The sequence below is a fragment of the Anarhichas minor genome, unplaced genomic scaffold (genome assembly GCF_050575085.1).
Source record: "Anarhichas minor isolate MPS153535 unplaced genomic scaffold, ASM5057508v1 ptg000003l, whole genome shotgun sequence".
NCBI classification, from domain to species: domain Eukaryota; kingdom Metazoa; phylum Chordata; class Actinopteri; order Perciformes; family Anarhichadidae; genus Anarhichas; species Anarhichas minor.
This window is the reverse complement of record NW_027466449.1, coordinates 6,631,237-6,647,403: the sequence shown is the minus strand read 5'-3', so window position 1 is coordinate 6,647,403 and position 16,167 is coordinate 6,631,237. Positions and strand designations below refer to the sequence as shown.

Below are 16,167 nucleotides of genomic sequence, written 5' to 3'. Positions count from 1 at the left end.
CAAGGGAAGCTTTTAATTGACCGTATTAATTATAGAAAGCTGTGAATGGTGTTCGGTATGCTACTTGCGGTTAGTACAGTCACTGCTCACCTGCATTCCTTAGATGCTGGATTAATGCCTTCATTTTATCCCATTAAACATTCACTGGAAGCACAGAAGCCATGGACGATAAAAAGCCGTCATCAGTCTTCTCTGAACAAGAACACTTTATCAAAACTCTTATGCACCCGTCTGCTCTTCACATGCTGAATTTAGCTTTTATTATTGCTTCTGCACAATGGTTACTATTGTTCCTCTTAACTGTAAATTGCATGAACTCTTAAAGAAATTAAGTAATCCAATAGCATAAATGATTACATTTTATTCTTCAAATAAACTGAAGGTTGGTAATGCTCTAAGTTATTCAGCCCGAACAACCTTAGTCAGGCCTGTGAGGAGATGGAAGGGTCCTGCAGCCTTAAACTAGAGCTATTGAATGTTTAATTCTAACCAATCATATAGGTAATGTTTGATATTTAATTTATCTTCTATTTGACTTTGTGGATGTGCACCGCATAGCTCCACGGCACTGGAGGGTGCTGGGCAGTTATTTCACTCATTAATGTCACACCGTGCAGAGAAAAAAATGATCTGTGTTTGATTTAGGGCACGACATCACGGGCAAAAACATGCGTTTTTTATGCACTACCCTGATCAAGTTAGAGATTTGGGGCTATTTTGGCTGCATAACATGTTTTTTTCTCCATCCAAAATACACATTTAGGTGTTTATCTTATTATGTTGTCTATTTGCATCTGTATTTCTCCTAAATTTACTAAAAGTTAGCATTGAATAATGCCTCATTTGCATATTCATACATAGAATTTCAGAAAGGTATGTATTACCCCCCCCCCCCCCCCCCCCCCCCCATTCACCAGGGGTGTCTTCCCTTTACAAAATTAAACATGTTTCAATTCCTTGTTGTTTGACTTAATGAAATAGAGACCCTGAAAGTATAAACGTGTTGGATGAAATGTACAACATACCACTGAGTTTGCTTTTCTTAGAGCCTGCCCGGTGGTGTGGGTAAACATTTGAAGAAAGTTCAAGGTGTATGCGAAATTGGAAAGGGATCCTGCATTGGGCAGCATTTATTTGCTTAGTAAATTTCATGCAATATACCTATTAGACTTTGATGTTTCATGTGCTCAAGTGGAACTTTGTGCCTCATAGTGGAAGTAAAGGAAAGCTCAGGGGGTCGCTAAAGCTTGTAATAAGCATAAGCAATGCATTAATATTAATACGTAATAAGTGCAGAGGGAAGCGAAGGCGAGCATGGCAGACGATTATTGAAACCCACATACGGTTCATCATTGGAACATGAATGTCTGTAGATCAGGTAGTATTCAACCTAATCTGTACCACTGTCAAACCAGTCAAATTATCAAAAAATGAACAGTAATAGATCAGCTTTATTTATTTTTTTAAAAGCACTGTGGATTTTTTAATGCGATCTGAGACTTTTTCTCTCCCCCTGACCAGCAGCGAATCCCCGTCAGAAACTCATTTAAATGCACACTTTGTCTCTCAATAACATCTATAATTCTGATCACTGGTACAGGGGATGTTATGTAAATTCCCCAAACCTAAAATATGTTTCTTTTAAATGTTATTTCATTTTTTCCACCAATACCATCTGGCGACCCCAGAAATAATCTTGCAACCCCCTTGGGGGTCCCGACCCCTAGGTTGAGTGAGATCCTCTTCCATAATCCACAGCCGTACGGCACAAAATAGAAAAGTCTGTTACATTCCACATTATGCTGTATGTAGACGTGTATACGCTTGATGATGTAACCCAAACACTGAAGCTGTCACATCGTTTTGTTGACATGAGTTGGTTAGCTGGGGATTGCCTGGCTGTTAAACATCACAAAACACCCTTATGGTGTTTGCCTGTTGTAATTTGAATAGTCAAATGTTTGAGCAGCGCAGAATCAGTGGAGACAAATACACATTTACATGACCGACTGATTAACTACTGTCAGTTCCTCACAGCCGTCGGACTGTTGGCCTTGTTCACATGCAGATAGTACAGCAAGGAGGGCAGCAGCAGCACATTTCACATCATTTCATCATCAAAGCGTTTTCCCACTGAGGAACCATCAGTGAATGAGCGCTGAGTGAATGAGGCCTCTTGATACAGGACACTTCATATCATCAGCAGTCACATTTCAGTGCAGACGCGGTTAGAACTAGCAGAAAAAAAAGTCAGTTTTTGGAATAAAAAGGAGCTCTTGTGCAACAGGAACTGTATTTATCCAGTCAGTGCTTATGTGCTCTTCAAGTTAACGAGTCATTGTCAGAGGAAATGCAGCACTCAATAATGCATGCCTAAATTAAAAAGACCATTGCCCTTTTGGTACCTGCTCTCGTCTCAACAGCAGAGATTAGATCAGGGTGGTGCATCCCAACGTATCTGGAGCTGGTATTTTATCACTAGATCTCATTTCCCAGTTTGAAAAGAGTACCGGTCATTATCGTGAGCCGAGGGAGATAACCTGACCTGCGGAGTGTGCAGGGTTTACTGGCCTCATTGGTTTGGGGTTTACTGGCTCTTTGAGGCATCATAAACTGCACAGTGGCGACGTGAACATCAATTATTCAAGGACATTTTATCTAACCTTGAACTGAATCCTCGTGGAGCTTGAGAATGAGGTGTGCTATGGAAGTTTTCTTGCTCACACCGGTGGGTGCGCAGCATTTCCAATCGTATGCTTTTGGTCAGTGGATCTATATTACGGTTGATCAAAGTTGATACTCAAAGGGCTACTGTTGCTACTACGGAGCATTAAACTGCTTGTATTACGAGCCTGGGATACCTGAGATAGGTCAGTAAAGGTTAATGGAAGCACCCTGAACCATTTCTTAAAAATACTACATGCAATTCCTTCACAAATAGATAAGCAAAAGGAAGCCACGCTATATCTCATAATACTGTAGGTCCCCTGGCATACCCAGTACTGTGTGTTCAGCCATCGCAGGTTTGCGCTATTGCAAGCATCTGCGGCTGTAGTCAAATTCTGCCTCCCATTTAGCAGTTTGGAATTCCAGTATAACTGTCAGATAAACTGTCATAGCTTAATGAGGATCTGCAGCAAGTCTGACCTTCTAATGATCGCTCTCCAGCTACGGCCACAGCAGGATTCCCTTGTAATTTCCTTCTTTATCCGGAAAGATGACAGGAGTGTCAGCAGCCGGAGTGCTTCTGTACGATGGGAAAGTAGATATGCTCAAGTAGATATGCTGTCTTGCTCTGTGTTGAGTGGAATGGGCTCTGCCTTCTTAGCTTCAGTGGATGCAGAGGGTTGGAGGGATTGAATATAAAAAAAAATCTCATTTTGTTCCGCTTCAAAGAATACAGCCCAAAACCATTTAGAAAAAACCTCTGGAGCAACTCTGTCTCTATTTTGTTAGCACCATTGGGTTGGCAAGCTACTGAAGAGGTGAAGCATAGAAATGCAGACACACAGGGACCTCTCTTGTGCTACGATACGTCTTGATCATCTGCTGGAGCGGGAATCAGCGGTAAACAACTGCAGAGCCGCGGAGCTTTAAACTGTCAGTGTAACGCTGGCAAACAGGGATAAGAGGAGTTTTGTTCCACATTGTACTAATAAACTCAAGAGCCTGTATTTATAACTGGTTTTTGATTCGGTCACAGTGGTGAAAAAAAATAATGTGCTTGTTAGAGCTGTCAGACTGTCACTCTAATGTCACATTCTGTAAGGAATTTTATGATTAAAACTGTAAGTTTATGTAAAATACACCTCTACAATCATCACCTCAAGTGAAAAGTGTGACTGCATGAAAAGCCTTATTAGCGATTATCTTTCTAGTTATTATTATTATTTAGGTGTCTGGTATACTCTCTGGTGGTAATAGAATCCCTGAATCACAGATTTAACTTTACCGTACCTCTTTGTGGGAAATGCAAAAGTCAACACGGTGCCTCTCAATGCCATTTAAGCCACAAACAATGTGATCGAGTGGATCTTCATTATTGTGCTGTGTACAATATTTGCTGTAAGAGTGAATGATTTCTATTTGTTTTCACAGTGGCATACCTGGGAAGATATGTGGGACCATTATCCTGTCTGCTGAGGAGCTGGGAAACTGCAGAGTAAGTTTAAATTGTTTTAACCCTTATATATTTGCTCACAACGTGGGTTTCATAATAAATGTTTTGCAATGTTCACTGATCTAATTTGAAATGGCATTTTGTGTACGTCCCGTAATGCATATGTGAAGTGGCTTGTTTAATAGCCTTGGCTTCAGTTAGATATATTATGTCATAACAGCCCCCATTAAACCAGCAGGACACGCCATGTCTCTTTGCAATTACGTTTGTCAAATTGAAATTGTATACATAGTGAATATGCTATGAGTTTGAATGCCTATTTAATGAGCTTGCTTTCAATCCCATCACTGAAGCAGACCTTTCCTCTGATGTGTTGTGTGGGAATCCATAAATCTGTGTTAAAACCTGTGTCCACTGATACCCATTGGCTTTCTCTCTGCACTGCTAAATGAAGATAGTAATCTCAATATACTGCTGCCAGTAGAAGTATCAAGACTTATTGACCAGAACAACTGCCCTCCCTCGGAGGCTATAAACAAGTCATTGATCAGCAACTACTGTGTGGATGTTTTACGATATCCTAACGCATGTAGGCATCTAATGGTTCAAAGCTTTGTAACTTCCAGTCATGCATGTTGAGTAAAAAGCACGTGCTTTCACAGTTGTTGCACCTGACTTTGAGGACGTTTTATGGACAGCACCATTTATTTCCTGATAAACAATCCCCGATTAGAGTGAGACAGATAAGCCCTGCTTATAATAAAACTGCCATGCCTTTACATTACTGATTTGGTTCTTGCTGGATTGAAGCAAGCACAGTCATTGAGGGGCTGCGGTGAGTCACCAGGTGCAGTGGTTCTGCAATGATGAAAGTTAGCATAATCACTGCAAAGCACCACTTCAAGAAGGGTTTTGTAATATAAATGCAAATGATCATAACTGGTACAAATTACCATTTCCTTTCTCCCAGACTCCATTAGACAGACACAGACTTGACATGTCACTCCAGACCTGCCCTGTTTACACAGAATTTTTGACCCTGAAAAGAAACACCTCATGTTTGAAGAAAGAATAGGGAACTGAGAGAAAATGCGTACTATAATTGAATAATCTGAAGACCCTGCTGTGAGAACAAGTCCCACACCTGTGAGTTATAGCAGTTTGGAATTGCTACCATCCATCTGGATGGTGTTTATTCTATAATCCACATGTGAGCAATAAATGGCAGCAGCTGAGTTGCTGCCTCGCCTGAGGAAACCACTGCAACTCTTGTTTGGGGAAACTAAAACCAGCAGAGTGGGATTCGACTGGGGAAGTTCTACAGGGATTGTTATCTGCGAGGTTGGTTGGCTCACCTTCGTGGTGGATTTGCGAGGTATCATTAGAGATAGCGACAGCCTCTGCATGGATCAAAGACTTTCTCTTGGCTATCGCTAACTCTGGCACATGTAACGTGCTGAGCAGCAGCTGGCTCTCTCTCGGTTCATCCTCACAGTCCAGCTCCAGCTCAGGCTGATTTAAATCTAAGTAAAACACACAACACTTTACGTATGACAGAGATTGTTTTCATTTCTGCCTGTTCAAGTATGATTTAGATTCAGGTCATATGAAGATGTACTGTAGTTCTTCCATGTCTTTCTCCCGACTGTATGTATAGTATTTACTCACCAGCTCACCATTCACTTGTACTCAGATGAACCATCCATTCCTCATCAATAAGCCCAATTAAGATTAACTTTTTGGATTGTATGATGTATTTATTTTTTGTGTATATATAAAACTGCTCCTCACGTTGATAGAAATCCTTCACCCAAGGCCTCATTTCAGGTATTGCTTCGTATTCCTTTGAAAGACCAGTCTGACTCTCTGAAAGTGACAGCGTGCATTGCTCTAACACTTCACCCATGCAGCGATATCTTTGGGGAACAGGGAAATGGAAAAGAGGATACAGACTGCACTCAGTATTCCCCTGCTGCTCCGAAACCTCAGTGGTTGAAATGAATGTTCTGCCTTTTTTTCCACACTTAATGAGAGAACACCGCAAGGCACCAAAGTGGGTATGTGTTATCCGTGCCTAATGAAGGCTTAAGGCACGGTGTTGCCATGATAGTGTAATTGCAGAGGCCGTGTCAGAGTAAAGCAGGACAGTTATAGGATGCCTCTATTTTTAAGGGTTTGGATGACTGACTTAAGCTAGCTAAAAATCCTCAAAACAAGCCACAATGGGAACATGCCAAATTAGATGTTCTTGTTCTTGTGCCACTCTACTGATGAGCTTGGCTTTCTTCAAGCACAGTGGATGGCTCTATAACTTTGCTGATTCATATCCAGGGATACAAAATAAAACAATGATTCCCTACCTATATTGTAGAAGTGGTACAGTAGAAACACAGAAATTAACTGAAAATGACAGTTGGTCAATAAAATACAATACACAATAGCCCTGCTTCATTTAGTCACCTGTTTTAATCGGCACTTTACTTCAATTTCGTCTTCACATCTCCAGTGTTGCACGGAAACATGAAGTGTGATTTGACAATTAGACATTATTGTATAATTAGACATTATACAAATGGTGATAATCAAATTAGCTACATTTTTAGGAGAATCCATGTAGTGACATCCATCTTTTTCTGAGCGTTTGCCTCAGAGGCTGGTCTGGGTCCTCTCCAAGGCATTAAGTGATGTGATGGGGGTTAGTGAGGCATAGCACATCACACTGATCTGGGTCAAAGCAATCGATGGAAACCCAGTGCATCACCATGCTGATTCAGGTCTTATAGCTGCACTTTAAAATCTAAAAGCTCAGGAGACCAGCAGGGTAAAAGCAGCTCTTCTTTCTAATTTAAAATATGATATTTAAAATATGACAATTAGACACTCGACTTGCATCTACGGTATGCTAAAGGACTAAAAACATTTTTAACACAGCATTGAGGTAAAAGCGGTCAGTTACGAAGAACACTTTGCAGAGTTTCTTTTGATGTTGATATTGTTTACCTGTGCCAGCTATGCTTCATTATTATACAACGCAGACTAATATCTTGGCCACAGGGAGACTATCTGGAACCAAGACCATTTTAGGGCATGTTCATTGTCCTTGTAATGGCAGCGCTCATTGAAATGCTGCCTAAATGAATATAATTATGGTAATACCAGCCTTTCTAACGTATCATTAGCTGCACTCACACATCCTTTTTGTACACAGCCTCCTCCTCTTCCATATGCAGGGTTTAGAATCCATTTATGTGCCTCCGTATGGTCTCTCGTACTGTTACTATGATTATATGCAGCATAACAAGGTATTTTCAATTTGATACCACTTATCCCATTCACTGTTGTTATGCAGGAGTAGCACAATAAGAGAAATGGTAATGACTGAATGCATTTGCAGATTTTTTGGAAACGAGCATCTGGCTGGTTTCACTCTCCTCTAATTAGGATTCAGTCAGCACTTTGCTTTTATTTGGTGCTTCAGTGCTTTTATATCTTGGCACACAGCATGTATAAATAAACAACAGGAGGCAAATAGAGGCAGAAGCATGGATTTGCAATGTCCTTTAGTTTTTGTTTTTTCATTTCTCTGAGTCTGTTATTTTCCTTTGTCTGTAGGATTACGCCACCATGCAATTCTGTGCCAACAAACTAGACAAAAAGGACTTCTTTGGAAAGTCGGACCCCTTCATGGTCTTCTACAGAAGCAATGAGGATGGCACGTGAGTTTGTCTCCTGCCTTTTCTTCTCAGTGGGTATTCCATTGTAGCCTATCAAAGACAGGTAGGAGGGCGTGGAGATCAAAGAGGAAGTGAGAAATTGAAATCCCTTGAACTCATCGGCATTGAGATAAATTCATTCAGGCATGGTCTCGAAAGCAAAGATTTTATCACTGGGTTGGTTTTTCTTCGAGATTTGTCTTGTAGGATTTTAAATCTCCATCGACCTGCGTCTCCAGGTTCACCATCTGCCACAAGACTGAAGTGGTGAAGAACACGCTGAACCCTGTGTGGCAGCCCTTCTCCATCCCTGTCAGAGCACTCTGCAACGGAGACTATGACAGGTAAGATGAATGATGATGTACAATAAATTGTTCTGCACACTTTACACATACTTTTCAATATGGTTTAATGTGTCAAATTTAGACACCATTGATTTCATACCTTTATTTTATCTGCTGCTGTAAGAGAGAAATATTACAGCCTGCATTTGGCTGCTCCAGTTGCATCACCTATCTTATCTGAATCTCTTTAGAGCAAAAGGCCTTGCGGGACACCTGAGGAGCTGGAGGAGTTTTGGCAGGAAAATAAAATATAATACGAGAGAGAGAGAGAGAGAGAGAGAGACGGTTAAAAGTGTCTGTACACGTCGTTGTTGACAGGTGGCTAGAACAGCAGCAGAGCCCTGCTATGTGTGTGAGCATAAGCATGAAAGTGTGCAGACCCAGGCAGCCATGAGAGTGTGTAGAAGTTGTCAAACCTCGCCCTCTCCACCACGCTGGGTGTCAACTGAGGTTCTTCACTTCGATCCTGTCTCTCCTCACCTGCCTGGAGAAGCTAATTGGGTCAGACAGATGGAGTGGAAGCATGAAAGAAGCCTGACTCCCTTTGAGGATTTTGATGGCGAGATAAATCTTCAGCAACTTTGGGGCCTCTCTGACGTTTCCTGTAAAATAAAAGTTTGCATTTTTTACTTCTACACAGCAGAGCCACTGCCAATTTCATTATTTTGATTTACTGCTTCTCAGCAAATCAAATTTAAACTCTGTTAAAAATATATTGATTGAGCCAAAGACACGCAACACATTTTCTGTACATAGAGTAGACAGCAATAACGTTAGCAAAATGACACCATGGGATAACAGAATAATAATATTTGATAAATTATTGCACCACAAAAAAATCTAGAAAAAGGACAGACTACACATACACTCAAGAGTTAAAACTCAAGGATACCATTCACACAGTTAGAAGAGACGGGAGTTGAGACGTAGTCTTCTGGAGGACAAGATCCAGATCCGAGATGTCTAGAAGGACCAGATGGGACAGAAGAGAGGGGTGCTAGGATGGCCGATGCTGCAGTGCAGAAACACCTTATGTTTTGTTCCTCGTATTTCCTCCGTGCCCATCTTTTACCTGTAAATCTAAGGCAGTTTAGTTTACGTGGTCTCTGAGTCACGTCTTCGGCCTCATTTGAATTTGTCAAATCTCATGTAATCATCTGGCTTTAATAGCAATCAGAGAGTGCAATCTCTCCCATTTGCACTAAAACATGCAGTGGGTGCAGAAACCGAAATTAGATTGCTCCAGGAACAAATTCTCTGTATCTTCACCAGTACATTTGATCGTGTCGCAGTGCTGCTCACAACCATGATCATTAGTTGCAAGAACATTACATTTGAGAAAATTGATGTTGAGTGACGCATCATTGGGGAATTATCTTCCCTGAGTGTCAAAACACATTTGTTTTTCAGTCAAGAGTACAAGGAAGATTTGATCGTTCTCTCACTCTTACTCTGAAATCTGAATATCTGGTCTGTTCTGGATGTTGTATGTTTCAGTATTTAAAGGTTCTCTATAAGACATTCATAACTTTAATATAGCAGCAAACAGCTTTTTGCTATGTAAAGATAGGCTTTGTCACAATTCTTGCCTTATTTCTGTCTGCACTACATGGATCTCACACGTTCGTTATAAAAGGGGAAACACAACAGACAGAATGAGTTCAGGTCAGGATGACAGGGCAGAGCCCTCCAGCACCTTTCCTCCTCCTGGACTCAGAGACACATGATTGACAGCTGCTGATGGGGGGAGCCATTGATCTTTCCATCAGATAAAGAATAAAAGAGGAAGCAATTTCCTCTTTCTGAGTGAATTATCTCAGGCTTACTTATTTGGATTCTTGCCTTCCAACTTATTTCAGGAACTTGCAAAATATGCTCCCTCCCAAGAGGTTAGTTTTCTATCTTTGGCTTGTGCAGGGAAATGCTTTACCCAAACTTCTGGCAACTAACCTCAAAGTCTCTTCTGTGAGAAACACAAACTAAAGAAATTATTAAATCCATGATGGCAGTTTAGCAACCGGCTCTGAAAATATTTTTTGACTGCAAGACTGACAGAAACTCGGCTGTGTGGAATAGGTATTGGTCTCAGTCTAGGTTGAATGATTGGTCATTACCTGATGAATGCAAAAACACATTTTGTTTGCAAACACAGAGCAGGCTCTCTCTGATTGATTTATTTCAGCTTTCACGAACAATTAATGAGCTTAAAAAGCTTTTTCTGTAAGGTCATTTCAGAAATGCTCTCTGGGAAGTTTCCCCTCAAGGACATGAGGTGGTTCACATGCTACATACATGTGCTCAACACTTTGTCCTCTCCTTTGATGTGTTTTACAGGACAATCAAAGTGGAGGTGTATGACTGGGACAGAGACGGGAGGTAATGGTTGCACACACAGACAGCATTTACAGGACAGCGATAATTCATAGAATTTATAAATTCTTCCACATGTCTTGCTTTGTCTACATATTTCTCCTTTAACTCCTCCATAAATTACATTTTCATTCACAATATTGTCTTTTTACTTGCTGTTCCTTTTTCATTAACAATTGACGATTTGATTCCATCTGTGCGTCAGTGGTTGTGGTGTAATTACTCCGACTACTTTTATCTTCTACCTCTCAGGGTTGTACCTTCTGCATCTGAGTGAACATTATATCATGCAGGTTTTGTCTCTTTTCTCCAGCCACGATTTCATCGGTGAACTCACCACCAGCTATAAAGAGCTATGTCGAGGTCAGAACCAGTCAAGCGTCTACGAGGTGAGTGGAGATAAAGAGAGTCGATACTGATGGTGTTAATAACTGACCTCTGTTTAAAACTTCTTATTTTTAAATCTCAGGAATGTGTCCAGAATGTTGTCCTAAATCTTGTATTTTATTTCTTCCTGATGTTCCTCTTTGGTCTCTTTAAACTACTTTAAAGTAGAATCCAAGTCACAATGTCAACCCGACCTCTTTATTACCTCATTCTAAAGCCTGATATCTGTTTCTGCATCTAAGATTTCTTTTTTATACTGCATACTGCAGCTGGACAGAGCTGTAAGCAAAAAACAAACCTAGGCTCCATTTCTTTGAACAAGTGTGAGAAACCAACTTCAATTTAAGACCAAATCAGTGCACCATTTTGCCCAGCAAGGCCTTGTTACAGCAAGGCTGTGGTTGTTTGAGCCAGAGTTGTGTCGATTTGAGATTAACAGCTAGCCCCCTCTGTCTCTCCTCACCCTACACCGCATGAAGCATCGAAGAGGTTAAGTGGTGCAGCTGACCACATGAAGAAGGGTGTTTCTGTGGGGAGAATACAACTGAACTATGCTGCTGATTAGAGTTTTTTTGGATGGTCCTTGGAGGGTAAGGGAGGGTACTATTGGGTGCTGGGGGGACTCCTTTTGGTCCCTGCTCATTAAAACACTTGCCATGTTACATTAGTCTCTGAATAAGTCATGGAGGTGGCTTAAGGAAAGAACAGGGCCAGTGAAAAGAGGGAGTGGGCTGTGAGTAGATGGGGATAGGTGAGGAGAGACAGAATGAGAGAGAGAGATTAGTGAGTAGCATGCAGAGTTGCCCTTTCACACTGCTGATATGGCAGAAGAAGGTGTACCCATTACCCTTCACCAAACCTTTCTGTATTCTAATTAGAAAATGAAACGCAGCAGTTTCTTCATCCACTCTTTGCCAGGTCAGTGCACTTGAATCAATTTCAAAATGTGGTCAAAAACTACATGAAGCCACCTTATCACAGTTGATAAATAAATAATTTGAATAGGTCACCAGTCGCAGTGTTCGACTCTTGGCGGATTCCTGTGTGCTTAACCTGACAGGAACCAGGGCCTGCAAACATCAGCTCTGTGATGTGAGATGACAGCAGGCTAATGCCAACAGAGGTTGGTGTAATTGAAGGTGATGTCTGTGTGACATCATGTGAACCTGGCAGTGATGACTGCGGTGCTATAAGCCATCATCTGTCTTGAGGAGTAGCATCAGAAACCACAGAGGCAGAAGAGAGAGGGAGAGTGGGATACCTTTTACTTTATTGTACATCACAGTTTCCTTCAGGCTTGAGCTTTATGTTTGCGTGCAGACCCATAGAATAAGCAGAAGAGATGTTAGATTGTGACGGCTCAGTGTTGCGCACATGTTTCTGCCTGCAGGCTCCAAAAGTGACATTAATTTAAAGAGGTGACGTGTAATGCCAACTATTAACTAACAGCAGGGTGAGAATACTTAAAATTTGACTAAACTGCTGAAACTCTGAGAGACACTTCAACTTAAAAAAATAAAATTTAAAATTTACTTCAGTCCAGAAGTTAACTCGTTCATGAGCGCACACACCCACTGAGCCGGATAATAATGCTCAGCAAGCTTACCCAGTAATGTTAGCACAAAGGCTAACCCAATAGCACAAAACACATCCTCTGAGCCGAAAAACAACTGAAATTGCAACAGATACTTGAGTTCATATAATTATGGCATGTTGTTTATTTATTCTTATATTACAAAAAAAAAAAGCCAAGAGAGCTTGTAACAAACGTAGAAAACAGTAGACCACCCCGTCCGGAGAAGAGCATGCGGCGGTTCCGGGAGACGAACCAAATTCAGCCAGCACAAACCCCAGCGCTGAGAGTCGCAGTGCGCTTGTGGCTCGCTGCATCTAACCTTTGAAACGTCAGTAACAAAACTTTTGCTGATCCGGTGGGGAGTCGGGACAGTCTCCCGGGATCAGATCCCGCTGTTGGGGTTCACACCATTGGCTGACGTCGAGCTAACTGAAGGTCCATGTCCTGAACCGCTGGTGGTGGGGAGGACGAAACGAAAGAGGAAGTTGTTTTCTCATTTCTGCCACTTTGGATTTAATCCAATAAACAAACTATCAAAACGCACACAGACTCAGGGAAGCTATACTTCTGCACGCGCTCATGTTTGACGATGGGCAGACTGGACGCTACAGTGACTCAACTATCGCTCTCAAAGAACACTTCAACTTCTTCGGATTCTGTTGATAAAGTTATTTCATTGAAATAAAAAATGTTTTAAACTTCTTAAAATTCTTGCCATTTCTTACACATGTAATCAGCTTGTCTTGCTTATCACTCACGTTTGTCTGTTTTCCCTACATTACATATCATTATTATTTATCACAAGTTAATGGTTGGGACAGACATATGCGTCCCACCATCCCCATGCTTGGTAATGTGCATGTAAAATGTACAGCACAGTGTAGGTGCTTATAAAAATCCCCCTGAATAATCTGTATCTTGCTGCGGGGCATGATCAATGCTATCTCATTCTCACCTACTACAGTTATTGGATTCAGTCCCTATGCTCCATTACCCTTACAGACATGGAGTAGGAGGACAAAGATGTTTTTATTACATGCCCAAGGGGGGATAAAAAGTAATTGAGCTGCAAGTTTGTATTATCATCATCCTTCTTTTCTACTCTGCCTTCATACCAGGTGGTGAATGCCAAGAAGAAAATAAAGAAAAAGAGATACATCAACTCTGGGACGGTGAGTTCTGAGATAAGAGCAAAACTCCTGGTGCACCCCCCCCCCCCCCCCCCCCCCCCCCCCGACCCTCCTTTGCTTTTGTATTCATCAGGAAGTTTCCTCTAAGTGGATTGTATGAGGCAGTTCAGCTCTGTTAAATGTTTTTGTTCCTGTCTCGGGGCTTGTGATCCAGACAGTGAATTTAAGTAGATGAGAAAACAGTCTCGTGGCCTGAAACAGGTTGAATAACCAAGTCCATAGTAATGCAAACAGGGACTCTTGTCTGTCCTATTAGTGAAGAGTAGTGATGGATGTTTATAGATGAGCCTGAGCTTTTGTTACTGCCTGAGTACTTTGGCTGCTCTCTCTGTATGCGATGACTCTGTAATTAAAATCCGTGGCCTGTTTACCATTACACTGATCATCCATCAGTGCTCTGCCACACTGATGTTCTCTCAGTGATTGTAATACTAATACGCTGCCCCGGCGTCAAAACCATTCAGCGTGGATAAGTCATTTTGTGGGTGGTTAGCTCAGAGGTCAGTGTTAATGTGTAGATTGGTAGATTTAGCTTTCCTTAATTAGCAAGCATGAGATAATGTATTTGGACCTTTTTTCCCACAGGTGTCCTTGTTGTCATTCAATGTGGAGTCAGAGCACACCTTCCTGGATTACATCAAAGGAGGGTGAGTCTAATGTTTGCCTGATAATGATGTTACGGTTTATATGCATGCAGTATGTTAATATTATTACCTTATATTATATTACCTTTGTGCCAGGCTCCGGGGGGAATAACACAGAAAGTTTTCCTTCACTGAAATGTACTTTGCTTGTTGTTTATTCCCTTGGATGTTTGAGCGTCACTGTGCAGAATGTTGCAGGTGCAGAGTCCGACATTAAAAGGCTGTTTTCACAATAATCTGCTGAAGGGGGAAAGTTTCTCTGTGCTAACTTTAAATCACATGTACGAGCCATCACGACTAAGCCAATCATAGTCCAGTCTGTAACTCACGGAAGTGTCATGTAACTTAAAAACCTCCACTGCAAACATACGGAGAATCGTCTTCTCAGTTAAATAGGATACATATTGTTTTCAGTCGTTAAACTACTGAAATATAAAGAATATCACAAGTTATTATTCTAGCCAGAGTTGATTTATTAGTCTTAAGCTTCTCATGGAAAATGATTCTAATCCTCGTACGACCAACTCTGTGATCATGCAACCAACTTAATGATGTGAACGCTCGCAGGTTTCTCTCATGGGACTCTGTCCCATTGATCCCATGAGACGTGAACACGCCATTAGACCGTCCCAGTGTGATGATGGGTGATTTCCATTCCAAAATCTATAATGTGTTCTGTTGCTATATTACAGGAAGCCGCTGTGGCTGACCAAAAGCTCCACTAGCAGCTTCGATGAAATAGTACGACACTGAAAATACTGTAGTATATACCTAGAGGCAATGAGAGAACTCTTTCTGTAGTTTCTTCTTACAAAGATACGACTTGAACTGTCTCGCCTCCCCCAGCTGATTACAGCGAGTAATATATTCAGCGCTCTGATAGTGCTGTTAGCTCGTATGTGAGTGCTCTGGTTAATCAATGTAGTCCTGTTCTTTGATTTGGAAATAGCCATGTTGTTATTTATGAATGATTCTTTATTTCATTACCACATGGAATTGGCCAAATCCGACTACTCAGATTAAATGGTCAACTATTTGGAGTCAACCCGATCAACTAGTTCTCTAAAAGTGGCCACGGCAGCACAGAGGACATAAGTGTGTGTTGTGGGCTTTGAAAACATGTCATCGCTGTGACTAATCATGGAAATAAGGTGGAAAATCAGTACTGTAAGATTTAATACAGTAGATTTAAATGCATTTCGTGGGCTCCCCTGACTCATCCTCTTTCCAATCTTCCCTCCTGCTCATTGCAGCACCGGCCCACATTTTCTGGTATCATTGACTGCGGTTACTCAGTGGCCTGGAAGTTTCCTCGTGTGAGTAAAGTGTGGCCCCAAAGGAGACGACGTTGTCCACATTCACAGCTGTATTGTCGACGAATATGAATGACCATGATAAAATATGGAGAAGATCTGAGAGCTTAATTAAAGGCGGACAACCTGTCACATATGGAAATGTTTCTCAGTGGATCAGTGGCTGCCCTGGTTTTAGTTTTCTGCTGCTTCGCTACTGATGGCTGAGTGTCCCAGATCTGTCCTGTTGGCTCTCCAGCTCACACAAATGGACACACATGCACAGACTCACATGCACTCAAGGTAACAGTGTGTTCATCCTTAGTTTTACTACCTGTTTGCTTTTCATTTAGACAGACAATAAGTCCAAATCACACTGTACTTCATTTAGATTCATATTTCAGTTAATGGGGTTTTTCTGCTTTTTGTTGGTGCATTTTAACATAATTTCATATTCAGATAAACACTGCACGTTCTATATAACCCAAATGTGAGCACTGGGATTGGCTGGTACTGGGGCATGTACACACA

At 41.4% G+C, this 16,167-nt stretch overlaps 1 protein-coding gene across 2 annotated transcripts in view; it reads left to right on the top strand.

Annotated features, from left to right (window-relative positions):
• The window catches only part of cpne5a (copine Va), a 62,027-nt gene that overhangs the window by 27,126 nt on the left and 18,734 nt on the right, over nt 1-16,167 (top strand). For both annotated transcript variants that reach the window (XM_076095234.1, XM_076095233.1), the window contains exons 7-13: nt 4,099-4,162; nt 7,733-7,836; nt 8,073-8,177; nt 10,512-10,553; nt 10,861-10,936; nt 13,629-13,682; nt 14,286-14,347. In XM_076095234.1, coding sequence (XP_075951349.1) covers nt 4,099-4,162; nt 7,733-7,836; nt 8,073-8,177; nt 10,512-10,553; nt 10,861-10,936; nt 13,629-13,682; nt 14,286-14,347 — 507 coding nt within the window. The remainder of the gene's footprint in view (nt 1-4,098; nt 4,163-7,732; nt 7,837-8,072; nt 8,178-10,511; nt 10,554-10,860; nt 10,937-13,628; nt 13,683-14,285; nt 14,348-16,167) is intronic.